Genomic DNA, 17,402 nt, shown 5'->3' with positions numbered 1-17,402 from the left:
GAGAGGGGTTCATGGCATCACTCCCATTACAAGTGGCTGGTGCAAGTCTTCCATTTCTTTGCTGATCTCCCCAGACTCTGTCTACATTTTCAATTACAAAAAGCTCACATTTTGCTTATGATGAATATAAACAAGAAAACAGTAAAAAGTGAAATTCCCCTTTGATCTTTCCAGTTCCTCATATCAGTAGTATCACTAGTAAGTGTTTTGTATGTATGCTTCCAGCCTTCTGTGTGCGTATACATGTCCACTCACATACATACACAAAAAGATTTATTTGCTGACAATTCTCATTTTGTCATGACTCCACATTATATTGGGCTTCTCTGGTGACTCAGTTGATAAAGAAACTGCCTGCAATGCAGGAGACCTGGGTTTGATCCCTGGGTTGGGAAGATCCCCTAGAGAAGGGAACGCATTATATTCCTCCAAATGCAGTTATTTGTTGTTGTTGTTGTTTTTGGTATTCAAGATTTATCATGGAATGATTCTTTATTCCAATAGTTTGTATTGTAAGGATGTGCCATAAGTTAACTTTCTATGAGTGACCATTTAGACCTTCTACTGTTTTTCTATTACAAAAAAAAATGTTTCAATTAGCACTTTATATATATATCTGTTTGTGTTTGTGCAGATACTTCTGTAGTAGAGAGATTTCAAATTTAGTTGCTGTGTTGACTAGGTTGCATATTCTGTATGTATGTGCATGGGTACTGTCACATTGCCATATGACCTTGCAAGAAAATTGAACTAGTTTACACTCCCACTTATTATGTATGAGTTATGCTTTTGTCTCTCCTCCACTTCACCAGCCTTTCCAGTGTTTGCCTAACTGCAGGATGAAAATGGCATCTCATTGTTTTAATTTGCACTTACTTGCTCACTAGTGAAGCTGATTGTTGGACATCACATTTATTTCCTTCTATAAATCTCCACATCTTTTGTCACTAGTTTTCAAAGTGATTTATAGGATCCTTTGATATAATGGGCATTAACTTTTGTCTATTGTATATACTGCAAATATTTCTTCCAGTTGTGTTTTTTTTAATTTTATTCCTGGGATTTGAAGAAATTTCAAGTTGTCCTTGCTTCTCAGGCTATTTGGAATACAATTGATTTCTTTCTCAATTTAAGGTGAAGAGTAATAAAATCAAAATGTGGTGTTACAACTGCTTTATAAACATTTTCAAATGTAGTTTATTTCCAATGAAAGAATTTATCATCCTCAATGTGCACATCACAGTAAGAACAAACAAATATAGAAACTATGAAACTATAAGGCACAATTTTAAGAGCTTACATAGGGAGTTCTACTAAGTTCATTATAAATGTTTGGTTTATGGAAAATGAATTGGAGATTGATAGATTAATTAGGGTCATGCTGCCAATTTGGGGGAGGGTTATAGTCAACCTATCTATGAATTAAGAATGTGGATTAAGAAGAAAGATTTCAAATGCAATGAAATACTCTCTCTATCCTTTCTTCCCTAATTTTGTTTTTGGAGATTTGATATGAAAGAAATGTAAAGCTCTAAAGGTAGTAGTCAGCTATCCTCCTCACACTTGGAAAACACTCTAGGCATGATAAACAGATGGGGGTGGCCTTATATTGCTTGTTAATAGGTGCATTAGTTGTTTCTAAGAGTGGGGATTTTCTATCCAGAGGTTCCTTTTCTACTACAGCATGGCTGATCCCCCTGCCCCCCACTAATCCAGTAGCACTTAGTTTGAGTATTAGCTTTTACATGAACTAAAAGAAAAACCAAGTGACCAACCAATAGAACAGTCCCACTTATCATGCAGTTGTTTCGTGTCAGATCAGGTGTTGCAATGGTTTGCATAATAAGCATCCTGACAGCTGAAAGAAGATATCGCCCCCATTTTAAAAATCAGGAGGCTGAAGCAAAGTCATGTCCAAAAATGTGTAATTACTAGCAGAACTGGTGTTTAGATCCAGGAGAATCTGATCCTAAAACTTGTTTCTTGCCTCTACACTGCTTGTTCTCCTAGTGGGAGTATGCATCAGAATCACCTGAACGGCTTGTTAAAACATAGCTTCCTGGGTATGTGCGTCTGCAGCAAGCTACTAACTGCTGCTGCTGCTGATCTGGGGGACTACCAGAACGTGTCCTCCAGGTGTTTCTCCTATTCTATGGGATATATAGGGGATTGAGGAATATGTCAAATTATACTCTGTGGAAGCAATCATACAAATAGGGCATTCTATAATGTAACTGGCCTGGTCCCTTCAAAAAGTCATGGGAAAAAAATGGAGGCTATTTTAAATTAAAAGAGACTGAGATAGTTGGATGGCATCACCAACTCAATGGATATGAGAATAAGCAAACTCCAGAAGAAGTGAAGGACAGGGAACCATGGCATGCTGCAGTCCATGGGGTCACAAAGAGTTGGACACAACTTATCGACTAAACAACAATGAAGAACCACAACAACCAAACATAATTTTGAACCCTGACTGGATTCTGGTTTGAAAAAGCAGTTGTAGAAGTCATCTTGGAACACGTGGGAAATTTGAATATGGATTATATATTAAATAACATATAAAAATTAAATATAAATAAGTTGTTTTTCTTAGGTGTGATTATGGCATTGTAGCTTTATAGAAGAATGTCCTTGTTTTTTAAATTTACAGGCCAAATTATTTAGGAAGGAAATTTCATTATGTCTGCTACTGAAGCATTTAAATGGTTCATCAATACTTGATATTTTTGAGTTTACATAAGAAGTAAAGCCTCGTAGATGATGGTGAATATGATAGAATATTAATTGTTGAATATACATGGACATGTATAAGTGTTTAATATTTTTTCTACTGTTTCTGTTGCAAAAACTTCATGATAAACAGTTGACTTTTCATCTTGATTTTGCCATTTTTTAAAAATCTTGCTCATTCTTGAATAATAATCTAGCTGGCTGCAGAATTCTTGGTTGACTATTTATTTTCCTTAGCATTTTTAAAGTATTAGATCACTGTCTTCTGATTTCCATAATTGCAGTTGAGGAGTGTGTTGTAAATCCATAAATTATTCTTTTGTAGGTAATCTACAATTTTCTATTTTAACCTCATTTTGCCTTTGGCGTGGTTATTTGTTGCTGTTGTATGTCTGTTATATGTTTTTGAATTAATTTTGTCTGGTGAATCTAAGGATTTATAACATTTAACAAATTTGGAAAACTGCCAGCCATTACCATTTCAAACATTTCCTTCAGCCCAATTTCTCTATTTTTCCCTGTGGGATTACAACATTTATTACTGAATTTATATAGGAAGTAAACATTATTTCCAAATGTCTCCTTATCACCTGCTTCTTATTCTATGTTGCATTCTGGGTAATTTCTTCAAAACTATTTTCCAATTTAATCTTTTTTCCCTTTGTTTAGAGAGAATCTATTTGGTTATTTTTCAAATATATGTTGTCTCATTGGCAAAATGTCATGAGGAAAAGGCTTTTTGTCTTTGCACCGTTTTTCGTCCCCCCATGTGACACCTGATGGTACAATAACCACTTGGCAACTGTGAAGCGCATTAAGGATCACAGAACAAAAGATAGATGTATTCTCAAACACCAAAAACATCGTTTAACTTTATACTAACCTTGGACACTCTTTGTTGTGTGAGTAAAGTAAAGCTCTATTTGCTCAAGTCACTGTAGTTGGATTTCTGTTACATACAAGAAAATTAAATTCCAACTAATGAATACATTACTGAAGATATTCAAGTTATACTTACATACTTACATATGATCACATATGATCACAGTGTATGAGAGTACAACCAAATGACAATGTTTATTTCTGGATGGAGTAATTGCAATGATCTTTATTTATTTTTAATATTTTTCTATGTTATAAAAAACTTATAGCCTTAATTCATGAAATCGTCCAGAGTCATTGATAATAGCAGCAATTGCAGCTTATTCACTGAGCCCTTTATGCTGTGCTAGATATTGGGGTATGGACTTCAATGTGTTATCTAATTGTGATCACATTATCTTATTTAATATACACAAATGATGATGAAGGTTGCATACTTAATTAGGCTAATAAAATTAGAAAATATTTCAGTACGTAAGTGCTTAGCTTACTGTAAATTGAAGTTATTATAATCAAATTAACCAAAAGCTTGTGGAGTTTTAATTTCATTTTTTTTCTTTTTTCAAAATACCTGAAGGTACTCTCTGCGCTGGTTTTTGCTTAAATGGTGATCGAGGATCCCATGAGGCATCTACTTTTCCTCTGAATGCTATTGATTGAACAATATGGGCCTTTTTATGGTTAAAAAGCGTAATCATTGACCTCCTTTCCTTTTCTGTAACTTCTGACAAATGCAAAAAAGTCATGTTATTGCATAGCATTATAAATAGATATGCAGAGTGAGGCAAAAAGTAGAATTTCTGTCAAAAATGGATTTGTCCTAACTACGTTATATGTGAACACCCTGTCATAATCAATTTGTAAAAACTTTACCAAGCTAATTCCTTAATCTTACAAGCTCAATGTATGTCCCTCATGTCACAAGGCACAGATCTATCTTATCTCATCCAGACATTCGAATGCATCACCATGGATGATCGAAATTACAGCTGTGCTACATCTCTTCTTTTCCTCAAGGTTATGAGGAAAAAGAAGAATAAGCATAAGGTTTTAATATATCCTCATTAAGAAGTTACTCAGTTACAAATGATTAAGAATGTTCACTTCTCTGGAAAGGTAAGTAGGTAGGTAGGCAAATAGCACTTATAGGTAACACAGACCTCAAAAAATAAAATATAATGCAATGAGGTTGATTTTTTTTTTTGTGGCTTATACAAATCAGACATACTAGTTTGTCTGCAATGTCTAAAAATATATCAAAAAGAGGTTATGATTGATTACAGGTTTTAGTGTGGACAGATGCATATATACTTGCAGAATTTCAAAGAATATGACTTTTATTTATTTTTTAATATAAATTTATTTAATTGGAGGCTAATTACTTTACAATATTGTATTGGTTTTGCCACACATCAACAGGAATCTGCCATGGGTGTACACGTGTTCCCCATCCTGAACCCCCCTCCCACCTCCCTCCCCATACCATTCCTCTGGGTCATCCCAGTCCACCAACCCCAAGCATCCTGTGTCATGCATCGAACCTGGACTGGCGATTCGTTTCACATATGAATATGACTTTTAGAATTTAAATAGGCTAAGCCTTAAGAGATTTAGTCCAGTTGTCTCACTTTTGAAATTAAAAAAAGAGTGCCAGGGGGTCAGTGAATGAGTATTCAATACATAACTGAAAAAAAATTTTTTTAATTTAAAAAAGAATAAGGAAAAACATGTATTATTGACAAAGCTAGAATCAAAAGGAGACCTTTCTCCAGGCTCTGTTAGATGGTCTTTCCTATACAGTAGTCAACAGATAAGCTCCTAAACTAGAGCAAATTTCATATAGCAAAAATTTCAAAAATAAGTAATTGAAAACCTTTCATTTACAAAGACAGTCATTTTCAAAGATCAAAGATATCAGCCTTTTAAACCACTAAGTTATAAGACTGACTCTCCAATATTTCTCTTCAAGAAGAAACGTTCTTACGATTTCGGTCAAGCAACTCAACTCCTGGAAGGTGGTAGATTATATATAGACGGTACAGGTTATACTGGCATAAAGGGTTTTGGTAGAGAGCTGCAAAGAAAGAAGCCAAATTAAGATGTCAGATTTTGAAACCAGTTTCATTTAATACATTATATGAAAATCGCAAGATTAATATAAAACATAGGTGAAGCCCTGCTTCACAGACTTTTGGTTTCACCAAAACCTTACCTATTCATTGCAGGACTTACTTTTTCTATCTGTTAAATTCATACATTCAACAGATATTTTTGGAATACTTACTATCTTTTAGGAACTGTGCTAGGTGCTGAGGATGTATCTGTGACCCAAATCTGCCACAAATGGGAAATTTTTTTAACATGTCCATAAATTAATCAGTAAAGGAAGAACTTAATATCAGCTCTAGAGGGTTCTGGGAAGATTGTAGGCAGGAGGAGAAGGGGACAACAGAGGATGAGACAGTTGAATGGCATCATTGTCTCAACGGACGTGAGTTTGAGCAAACTCTGGGAGATGGTGATGGACAGGGAAGCCTGGTGTGCTGCAGTCCATGGTGTTGCAGAGTCGGACACGACTGAGCAACTGAACAACAACAAAAGAAGGTTCCTGCTGCTGCTCTTCATGAAAGGATTTGCTCATTTGGTTCTCTTCTTCCCCTCTCAAAGGTCACATTGGTGTCTGTGAGGAGATGAGCTGAGATGTGGTACACCGTTTGAATAGAGTTTTCTTTCTTGGCTTCCCACCATTGTGCCTAGTTCAGAACATGTAAAGCCAGTAGCAGCTTCAGGTCTTAGCAGGAGCAGAGGTGAACAGATGCTGGTTTTGCACCCCGCGTACCTCTGGCCAGGCACAGGGGATTCGGATTTCCTTGTGTGGAGGTGCTAGGATACCTAAAGAGCCATGCTCGCTATTACAGTTTGCTGGAGGTGGGAGGCATGCTAATGCAGAAGGACTCCTGGCATTTCTCTCATGACATCCCTTAGGCATCAGAAGATTTTTAAAACATGCATCAACGTTTTAAAAATCTTCAACTGGAAGTTGTATTTTATTTTACACAGAAAAGGTAGAGTTTTTTCCCTCTCCTTCTTTAGATAATATTAAGCAGCGTCATTTCAATACAGTCTTTTATAATTTTCACTTGGATATCTTTAGCTATTGGATTCTGCCTACATGGAATTTCTAGCAAATATTTCTGGAAAATACACCTAGTGAGGAGAACCACTAGATGGCAGTAACAGAAAGAGCTCCAGCTATTGTACAACTATCACGCAACAAAATAAGGCTCATTTAATGGACATTCAGCGTAGCATTTGACTATTTATAGAATACTAGGTTTGATAAAAGCATGAAAGTATTAAGCACTGGAAACCCAGGAAAAAACTGATTAATATTTATAAAGAAGAGTTTGCAACATAAAGAAGACAGGGGCAGAGGGCATGCTTGAAAAACAAACTGTTTAGATAAAAACTGAAGAAGCTAATTATCTGCATGCTTTTTTCTGCAGGAAATAAAACATTCTGATACTTGTTGTATAAACACTAACTTTTCCAGCTAATAAAATCGTTATATATAGCTATTCCCTGTGGAAAACATGAGCTTTAGAGGGACTTAAAGCAGGCAATGGAAGACACCTGGTGCATAATAAACAAAAGTTATGAGAGGAAAGGCATAAAACAAAATGTAGAGCCAGGGGCAACAAGAAAATTTAAAAGAAAGGAAATGTGTATGTATTGGGGGAAACTAGAGGAAAAATAAAATGGGTATTTTTCAAGATTTCTTAAGTGACAAAACTGGTTTGAATTTTAATCTTAAAAGACAAGGAATTTAATGTAACAAAATAATTATAACTACAGGATGGGGAATAGAATGGATGTATATTAAACCAGTAATAAGGACAGATTTTAAAAGATCCACAGCGATCATGCATTGTAGTTTGAGCCAGAAAAAGAAGAAAAACGATCACCTTCAAGAATATAAAGGCAAAGCACTGTTGTTTTTAATGAGAGTTTAGGAGGAAGAAAAATTCACATGCACTTTTGTGCATAAGGCTTCTCTGTGGTTACTGTCTTGGAGAATCACATCGGACACCTCATAACCCTGTCCTACATTGTAGCAGCTAGGAGCAGAGTCTGCTTTTGCATGTGATGTTAGTGGAAAATGCACAAGCATCTTACAATGACGTTTACTTTGGGGATACCCTTCATAGTCTGTTTTCCCTCTGAGAACATTACTATTTAATTCCTTCTCTTGGTTTTTTTCCTAGTGCTTGGTTAACTAACTTCTTTATGTATTGTAATACTTCTGGCTTTTGCTAAACAAATCACCAAATTTGGATTTACTATTATTACTTATTAAAAAGGTGTCATAATCCAAAAAACTCATGCTTAGTGTGGTTCAACATTCATCTCATCATAAAATCTAAGTGATAGCAAGTCAGAAAACTGGGCTATTAGTCTCTAAGTTAACTTTAAAAAATAGAATTAAATAATTTTAAATTATTCTGTTTTTATTATTCACTTTTTTCCTTACTCAAATTTTAGAAGGAAACAATCTCATTTTTAATTCTTTTTTTCCCCTCCATACTATCAAGCATTTAATATTTTGGATTTATGAGTTTTGGACTGATGCTGTTAAAATTACCATAAATAAAGTTTCTAAGATATGATATCAGTTTCCTGTGTCTGAAAGTTCTGAAAGCCTTCTATGATGTATGGGTACATTCTTTCAGGAACTATGAAGTGAAATTGCTTACACTTTCACTTTCAATAGGTTAATAGTATTTAATCCACCTTTCCTCTAGGCTACTTATAGAGTACACCTTGATGGCGCCAGCACTGTCTTGCTTATCTTAATTTGGGATTCTGAGTCTAAGCAATTTACATCTCCCAATAATATATCAAAATGTTTCTACTACTTTACTGCACAAGCTTGAGCTCCATGAGTCACATGTGTGAAGCTATTTATGGAAACAGAAGAGAAAAAAAATATTTATCTAAATAATTAGCACCAGTTAATTTTTATTAACTTTAAAAGCAAAATTTAAAATCCCATTTAAATGAACCTGAATATTTTTAAGACCATCTTTGAAGAAAGTTGATGTAGTTAATAATGTATCAGCATGTCCATTTTAATAGATGAGGAAAGCAGTTCCATCTGTGCCTGTACAGAGAAGCCTATGGAAGGAAGTTTCAGTTCAGTTCAGTTCAGTTCAGTTGCTCAGTCGTGTCTGACTCTTTGTGACCCCATGAATTGCAGCATGCCAGGCCTCCCTGTCCATCACCATCTCCCGGAGTTCACTCAGATTCACGTCCATTGAGTCTGTGATGCCATCCAGCCATCTCATCCTGGGTCGTCCCCTTCTCCTCCTGCCCCCAATCCCTCCCAGCATCAGAGTCTTTTCCAATGAGTCAACTCTTCACATGAGGTGGCCAAAGTACTGGAGTTTCAGCTTTAGCATCATTCCTTCCAAAGAAATCCCAGGTTTGATCTCCTGCAGAATGGACAGGTTGGATCTCCTTGCAGTCCAAGGGACTCTCTAGAGTCTTCTCCAACACCACAATTCAAACGCATCAATTCTTCGGCACTCAGCTTTCTTTATAGTCCAACTTTCACATCCATACATGACCACTGGAGAAACCATAGCCTTGACTAGATGGACCTTAGTCGGCAAAGTAATGTCTCTGCTTTTGATTATGCTATCTAGGTTGGTCATAACTTTTCTTCCAAGGAGTAAGCGTCTTTTCATTTCATGGCTGCAATCACCATCTGCAGTGATTTGGGAGCCCCCAAAAATAAAGTCTGACAGTGTTTCCACTGTTTCCCCATCTATTTCCCATGAAGTGATGGGACCAGATGCCATGATCTTCATTTTCTGAATGTTGAGCTTTAAGCCAACTTTTTCACTCTCCTCTTTTACTTTCATCAAGAGGCTTTTTAGTTCCTCTTCACTTTCTGCCATAAGGGTGATGTCATCTGCATATTTGAGGTTATTGATGTTTCTCCTGGCAATCTTGATTCCAGCTTGTGTTTCTTCCAGTCCAGCGTTTCTCATGATGTACTCTGCATATAAGTTAAATAAGCAGGTGACAGTATACAGCCTGACGTACTCCTTTTCCTCTTTGGAACCAGTCTATTGTTTCATGTCCAGTTCTAACTGTTGCTTCCTGACCTGCATACAGATTTCTCAAGAGGCAGGTCAGGTGTCTGGTATTCCCATCTCTTGAAGAATTTTCCACAGTTTATTGTGATCCACACAGTCAAAGGCTTTGGCATAGCCAATAAAGCAGAAATAGATGTTTTTCTGGAACTCTCTTGCTTTTTCCATGATCCAGCAGATGTTGGCAATTTGATCTCTGGTTCCTCTGCCTTTTCTAAAACCAGTTTGAACATCAGGGAGTTCACAGTTCATGTATTGCTGAAGTCTGGCTTGGAGAATTTTGAGCATTACTTTACTAGCATGTGAGATGAGTGCAATTGTGCGGTAGTTTGAGCATTCTTTGGCATTGCCTTTCTTCGGAATTGGAATGAAAACTGACCTTTTCCAGTCCTGTGGCCACTGCTGAGTTTTCCAAATTTGCTGGCATATTGAGTGCAGCACTTTCACAATATCATCTTTCAGGATTTGAAATAGCTCAACTGGAATTCCATCACCTCCACTTTGTTCATAGTGATGCTTTCTAAGGCCCACTTGAAGCTTAGCTATCAACAATTAGACAGAGGTTCTGGCTCAAGGTTTCTTACAAGATCAGAATCTCCACTGTTACCATTTCAGTTTAACTAAAGTCTCTGGGCCACAGTTTGTCCAGAGTATGGAATTAATACCTGATTTTTGAAAGACAAACTTGAACTAAACCAGGGGTTAAGAGAGTGGGGGATGCTCTTTCAGGATAAACAGCAATAAAAGATCCAGCTGGATTTTTAATAGATTGGACTGCTCTATTGCATTGTATGGGAGAAGTAGTCCTAACCTTGAGGGGCATTTCAGGGTAAAGGGTCTCAGGTAAAGTAACCATTGAGGGACTTCCCTGGTGGTCTAATGGTTAAGAATTTGCTTTGCGATGCAGGGGCCATAGGGTCAATCCTTGGTCATGTTGACTGAAAAGATGTACAACTTGAGAGTTGCAAATTAAGTTTTATTTGGGGCAAAATGAGGACTGCAGCCCAGGAGGCAGTACCTCAGATAACTCTGAGAGACTGCTCCAAAGAGGTAGTAGGGGAAGGTCAATATATAGGATTTTGGTAAAGCGGGAGTTCAATACCATTAAGCATTCATTTTACAAAAAGTTTGTTGTAGGACCTGATGTCACTATGAAGGAATTTAGGGCTTTTCTAGATATGAGGAGATGCAAGGATTGGGATCATAAAATCTGTTCCTAAAACATCTATCTAAAGACCTGTCCCACAAGACTGCCTGGAGCACAGAATGCCTTACTCCACCCTGAACTCTCTCAGGGGGTGTTGAAGGTCAACAGTGTGGGGTTTAGTCTCTGATGGCGATGGCAATGCCCTTGTTGTTCAGTCATCGGCAACCATCTTGGCAAGCGCCAGTTTGTAGTTGACAGTCAGGGAACTAAGATCTCACAAGCCATGGAACAACTAACTAGAGAGTCTGTGCATCATGAGGAAAGATCCCACAAGACACAATGAAGACCCTGTGTGCTACAACTAAGACCTGATTTAGCCAAGTAAATAAATAAAGAGACCATTGAGACCATGATCCCACAATGACCTCTCAGCATCCCTCTTCACTCCCTGACTGTTTGCCATCAGCAGTGGACTGCAGCCAACTGGGGAAGGGCAGGACAGGATATGCTTAAGAGCAGAATCTGTAAAAGCTGGAGATCGCACCTTTGAGAAGGGGCATTTCCTGTCTCCAATGGTGAATCTTTAAAGACTGCAAGGAAAGCAAGTCTTAACAATTCTGGAATGTGGGAGTCCAAATATACTTTCTAATAGTGGAGCTTCATGAAACACAGAGATAATTAGAAATGGAGAGACTAAAGATTTAGAAACAGAATGGGTTCAGCATTTTGTTGCTGTTGGAATGTTTTTTTCCATGTAGGCAAAGAGGCAGGGAGGCTGAAGGTCAGTGAAAGTTTGCAGCAACAAAGCAGGTCTTCGACATCAGTACAGATTTAGAAAGAGTTTGGAGGAGAGAAGGGAAGAGGAAAATGGAGCAAGAGAGAAGGGTGTGGAAAGGTAGACTGCCTGGAGAGAAAAGGTGTGTCCCTCCTGACTCAGCCTGGAAGTCAGGAATTCCAGTTTCCAGGACCTCACACTCTGCAGCAGTTTTAGGCCTCCCTGAAGCTCCCAGCCATGGGAGCAATCCTGGGCAATCTCTCGGCAGTTCTCTTTATAAACGCCAGTGGAGGGTGCAGTGCTGAAATGGATTAGAGGTTTACCCTCCAGGCTATTTTCTCACCCTCTAAAGAACTAGTAATTGAAATGGAATAATAACATTTCAGCATTTTATACAGTTTTACAACTTGAAAAGACAAAATTCTTAACACTTGAAAATACAGGGATTTCTCATTTTAGTTAATGAGCTGAGTCTATTCTGTGATTGCAAATGAACTTTATAGAAACTTAATTTGGGGACATTACTGCACAAATATAATTAGCGGCTAGTAAATGCCAACTTTTTTTTTTAATATATAATATCTTTAACCAAAATGGGGTAAGGTTTCAAACTGCTTATTTGGTACTAAAATTTTTCAGAAAATATTTTTGGGGGGCAATTATATACAGCATTTTCTCTATTAAAAAAAATCCCTCTAAGAGTCTCAGTTATAACTATTTATATAACGAATTACATCACTATGATTTTAAGTAGAGGTCACTTAAAACGTTGTGACAGACAATGGTATGGACCTTACCCTACCAGGCTGAGCGGACAGACTTTCAGAGAGCAGGAAAAGGCAATCCTGCACCCCACCTCAGGGATGACACTACTCTGTACCCACAGAGAGGCTTTGTATGGGAGGGAGGCACTGAATTGAATTTCAGACTCCATTCATACCCCAGCCTGGCCCCCTGCCCCCACCAGGCACTTCTGTTTAGGGCATAACCTTGTTGACTATGATGGCAACCTTGATTGCTAACCTCCAAATCTTGCCTTGTAAAATAAATTTGCTTAAATTATTAAGCTCTTATATTTGGCAACTTATCCGATTAGTTTTGCATTCAGGGCCCTCAGGTTTCCAGGAAATACATAGGTTGACTGTTAGAAAACTGTAAGCTCCATACAGATCCAGATGGGGTCTGTCTTGTTTACCTTTATGTCCCCATCTAGAAGAGTATCACTCAGTGAATGCATGACAAATATTTATTGAATGAATGAATGATAAACAAAAGAAGCACAGTATGAGTTTAAGTTTTAACATTCCTTAGTAGTCCAGTTAACGCTCTGAGCCCTGCATTTCTATCATTATAGAGGGAATAATTCTAATCACATCATGATAATCACATCATTGGATTGTTATAAAGATTTAAATGAGAATATTATAAGAAAGTATTTTCCAAACATGTTGTTATTATAATGATTATTATTTAAAATGTCAATTAAAAAAAAAACTCTTTACCAGTAAGCAGAATTTCTAGACCATGTGCATCTTAATTCATTATCTAACTTTACACAATCCATAGTAAAATAATATTTTTGTTGTTACATCTGGGTTCAGTCCCTGGTCAGGAAACTGTGAGACCCCACAAGCCAAATAGAGCAGCCAAAAGAAAGAAAAAAGAAAGGAAAAAAAAACCCACATATTTTACAGAATTAGTTTAATATTTGAAGCAATCCTGAGAGGTAGTTATTAGCCCATTTTACAGAAAAGTGAAGGTAAGGTAGAGTAGATCTTGCATAATCAGTCTCTTAATCACAGAAGCATCTGTTCAGCACAGAAGGGCCAGATACAAATATGCACGTCAATCCTGATAAGTCTTTAACAGACCTTATCACATCTCAAAAATGAGCACTGAATTCCCATGAACTTAGGGAAATCTTAATAGTTAGATTTAAAGAACCTACTTATAAGCACTTAAATAATTTCTCCTTACAGTAGATACAACTAATCAACACTGAAAATATTTGAAAACTTTAATAACTATGTATTGATCTGATCGAGACCTCCACCAACAATAGCAGTTTACACATATTTAAAGCACTGTCTCAGGCAATTCTGAGAAAATAATACAAAATAAATAGGGGGAAAGAAAACATCTATTTTTTGACACCGTATAAAGAAGTTTCAAACTCTGAAATCTGAAAACCCATTCACTGCTCTGACTCTTTTCCCTTGGTCCACGTAGAAATGTTTGTTCTGAACTGCCATCAAGTAACAGTTTATGGCAACCCACTCCAGTACTCTTGCCTGGAAAATTTCATGGACAGAGGAGCCTTGCAGGCTACAGTCCATGGGGTTGCAAAGAGTTGGACACGACTGAGCGACTTCACTCACTCACTCACTCACCAGTTTATTTACTGTTCAACACTAGAAGCTTATTGAGAGTAGGAACTGCGTATTATTTATTTTTGCAACCCATCTCACACTTTCTTCAAATACTGAGGCCAGTTCCTGGTTATCTATGAATTAAGTTTGTGGTTCACCCAATGGAAAACTTCCATTAAAATATGCTGTTTTGTGGGGGGTGGGTTGGTGTCAGCTTTATTAATATAATGTCCATATGACAGGCTTCACTAATTTTAAATACACAATTCATAGTTTTTAGTATATTCACAGAATTGTGCAATCATTGTTGTTGTTCAGTCACTCAGTTGTGTTCGACTCTTTGCGACCCCATGGACTGTAGCCTGCAAGGCTCCTCTGTCCATGAAATTTTCCAGGCACGCTAGGCTTCCCTGCCCTTCACTATCTCCCAGGGTTTGCTCAAACTCATGTCCATTGAGTGAATGATGCCATCCAACTAACTCATCCTCTGTTGTCACCTTCTCCTCCTGCCTTCAATCTTTCCAAGCATCAGGGTCTTGTCCAATGAGTCAGTTCTTCAAATTAGGTAGCCAAAATATTGGAGCTTCAGCTTCAGCATCAGTCCTACCAATGAATATTCAGGACTGGTTTCCTTTAGGATGGACTGGTTTGTTTGATCTCCTTGCAGTCCAAGGGACTGTCAAGAGTCCTCTCCAACACCACAGTTCAAAAGCATTAATTTTTCGGCACTCAGCTTTCTTTATGGTCCTACTCTCACATCCATATGTGACTACTGAAAAAGCCACAGCTTTGACTAAATTGACCTTTGTTGGTAAAGTAATGTCTCTGCTTTTTAATATGCTGTCTAGGCTGGTCATAACTTTTCTTCCAAGGAGTAGGCGTCTTTTAATTTCATGGCTGCAGTCACCATCTGCAGGGATTTTGGAGCCCAAGAACATGTCTGTCACTGTTTCCATTGTTTCCCCATCTATCTTCTGTGAAGTGATGGGACTGGATGCCATGATCTTCATTTTTTGAATGTTGAGTTTTAAGCCAACTTTTTCACTCTTCTCTTTTACTTTCATCAAGAGGCTCTTTAGCTCCTCTTCACTTCTGCCATAAGGGTGGTGTCCTCTGCATATCTGAGGTTACTGACATTTCTCCCGGCAATCTTGATTCCAGCTTGTGCTTCCTCCAGGTTGGTATTTTGCATGATGTGCAACCATCACCACCTTCAATTTCAGAACATTTTCATCACCCCAAAAAGAAATGCCGGGCTATTACTCCACAGACCTTCATCCCCAACCCTGGGTTAAACACTAATCTATTTTAAAACAGTTACCTCTCACTGTTGCTATCTTGATCAATGTACCCATTCTGGACATTTATATGAACAAGTGGAATCATATAATAAATGCCAAAACTTCCTTTTGAGGTAAAAACCAAAAACACAGATGTAACATGTAACACTTTTTTTTGGTCATTTTGTCATTTTCATACTGTATCATTTCACAAAAGTTTTTTCTACCTATTGTTCTTTTGAAAATGTATTTTCAAAGAGATTAAGATCTAGTCTTGTTTTCAGGAACATCTAAGTAGTTTTGTTAAAAACACTGATCTAATTTAAATTAAAAACATGAAATAGTGTGTTATCACTTTTAAGTTATGGACATATAAAATGCAGATTATTACTTAGGGTCTTCAGATTTAGCATTCCCTTTAATTCTTTTACTGTTGCGTCAAGGTTTATTAACTCATTGTGATGTAGCAGGAGTATATGCAATGAAGGCAAATAGTGCAGACCTGAAAAAAATAAAATATTTGTGTAAGATTCAAAACATTTTTTTAAATGAAGAAAAATGTTTTGTACTACACCTCTTTGTATCTCATGATAATAGTATAGCAAATACTGTAATACCTGGCTTGTAATTATCAGTATAGAGATTGTTGCAGATACAAAATTAACTCAGAGTGAAATACAGATTTTACTGGGGAAAAATATAACCAGTAAACACATTTAAGATTATTTATGAAGTCATTATTTTTATTAATGCTCCCAAACATTGTTAAAAAATTTTCTTCAACAATATCTAGTTTGTATCCAATGATGCAGTAGAATGGCAAAATTTTTATGTTAAAAAAAAGATTCTTTAACATTTTGGATAAGACGTATGATACTGTTGAGCTAAAACCATAATCAAACAGCACAACTTAAATGACATATACATAAGAACATTAAAAATTAACAGTTTCTATCATATATTTTCAATGGAAATGTTAAAACAGATTTTTCCACCCCATTAGCAATACTATGCATGAGTATGTGCTAAATCACTTCAGTTCTGTCCAACTCTTTGTACTGTAGCTCTTATGGACTGCAGTCCATCAGCCTTCTCTGTCCACGCGATTCTACAGGCAACAATACTGGAGTGGGTTGCCATGTCCTCCTCAGCAATACCATGGTTGAAAGTTATTATTTAATTGAAAATCTATTCAATTAAAAGAGAAAATTTAAGACATACCTTCTATATCAAATATTGCATTGTTGTTTAGATATAGCTCTGCCAGACAATAGTTTCTGGTTAGAAATGTTATTCCATGGAGCTGAAAATGAGAGTTAGAGAACAATATACTTTCTACAAAAATTATACATAATTATATCACATATATAAATTTAGTTAGGAGCCAACATTTGCTGTTTTTATTAATTATCTGCAACTTCTTGCCTCGGCTACTGAATTGCCTTTGAAGGTACATGTGATTAAAAAGTGTGTGGCCACAGGATTGGAAAAGGTCAGTTTTCATTCCAATCCCAAAGAAAGGCAATGCCAAAGAATGCTCAAACTACCGCACAATTGCACTCATCTCACACACTAGTAAAGTAATGCTCAAAATTCTCCAAGCCAGGCTTCAACAGTACGTGAACTGTGAAATTCCAGATGGTCAAGCTGGATTTAGAAAGGGCAGAGGAACCAAAGATCAAACTGCCAACATCTGTTGGATCATCGAAAAAGCAAGAAAGTTCCAGAAAAACATTTACTTCTGCTTTATTGACTATACCAAACCCTTTGACTGTGTGGATCACAATAAACTGTGGAAAATTCTGAAAGAGATGGGAATACCAGACCACCTGACCTGCCTCCTGATAAATCTGTATGCAGGTCAGGAAGCAACAGTTAGAACTGGACATGGAACTACAGACTGGTTCTAAATCGGGAAAGGAATACATCAAGGCTGTATACTGTCACCCTGCTTATTTAACTCATATGCAGAGTCCATCATGAGAAACGCTGGACTGGATGAAGCACCAGCTGGAATCAAGATTGCAGGGGAAAATATCAATAACCTCAGATATGCAG

The 17,402-nt window shown here is 37.0% G+C and overlaps 1 protein-coding gene across 1 annotated transcript in view; it reads right to left on the bottom strand.

The window, feature by feature from the left end:
- The window catches only part of LRRC72 (leucine rich repeat containing 72), a 60,597-nt gene that overhangs the window by 1,952 nt on the left and 41,243 nt on the right, over nt 1–17,402 (bottom strand). The window contains exons 4-7 of the mRNA XM_052639199.1: nt 16,566–16,647; nt 15,736–15,846; nt 5,600–5,689; nt 4,187–4,339 (exon numbers count right to left, since the gene is read on the bottom strand). Coding sequence (XP_052495159.1) covers nt 4,187–4,339; nt 5,600–5,689; nt 15,736–15,846; nt 16,566–16,647 — 436 coding nt within the window. The remainder of the gene's footprint in view (nt 1–4,186; nt 4,340–5,599; nt 5,690–15,735; nt 15,847–16,565; nt 16,648–17,402) is intronic.

Source organism: Budorcas taxicolor, chromosome 4 (genome assembly GCF_023091745.1).
Source record: "Budorcas taxicolor isolate Tak-1 chromosome 4, Takin1.1, whole genome shotgun sequence".
In the NCBI taxonomy this organism is placed as follows: Eukaryota; Metazoa; Chordata; class Mammalia; order Artiodactyla; family Bovidae; genus Budorcas; species Budorcas taxicolor.
This window is presented reverse-complemented; position numbering and strand designations above follow the sequence as displayed.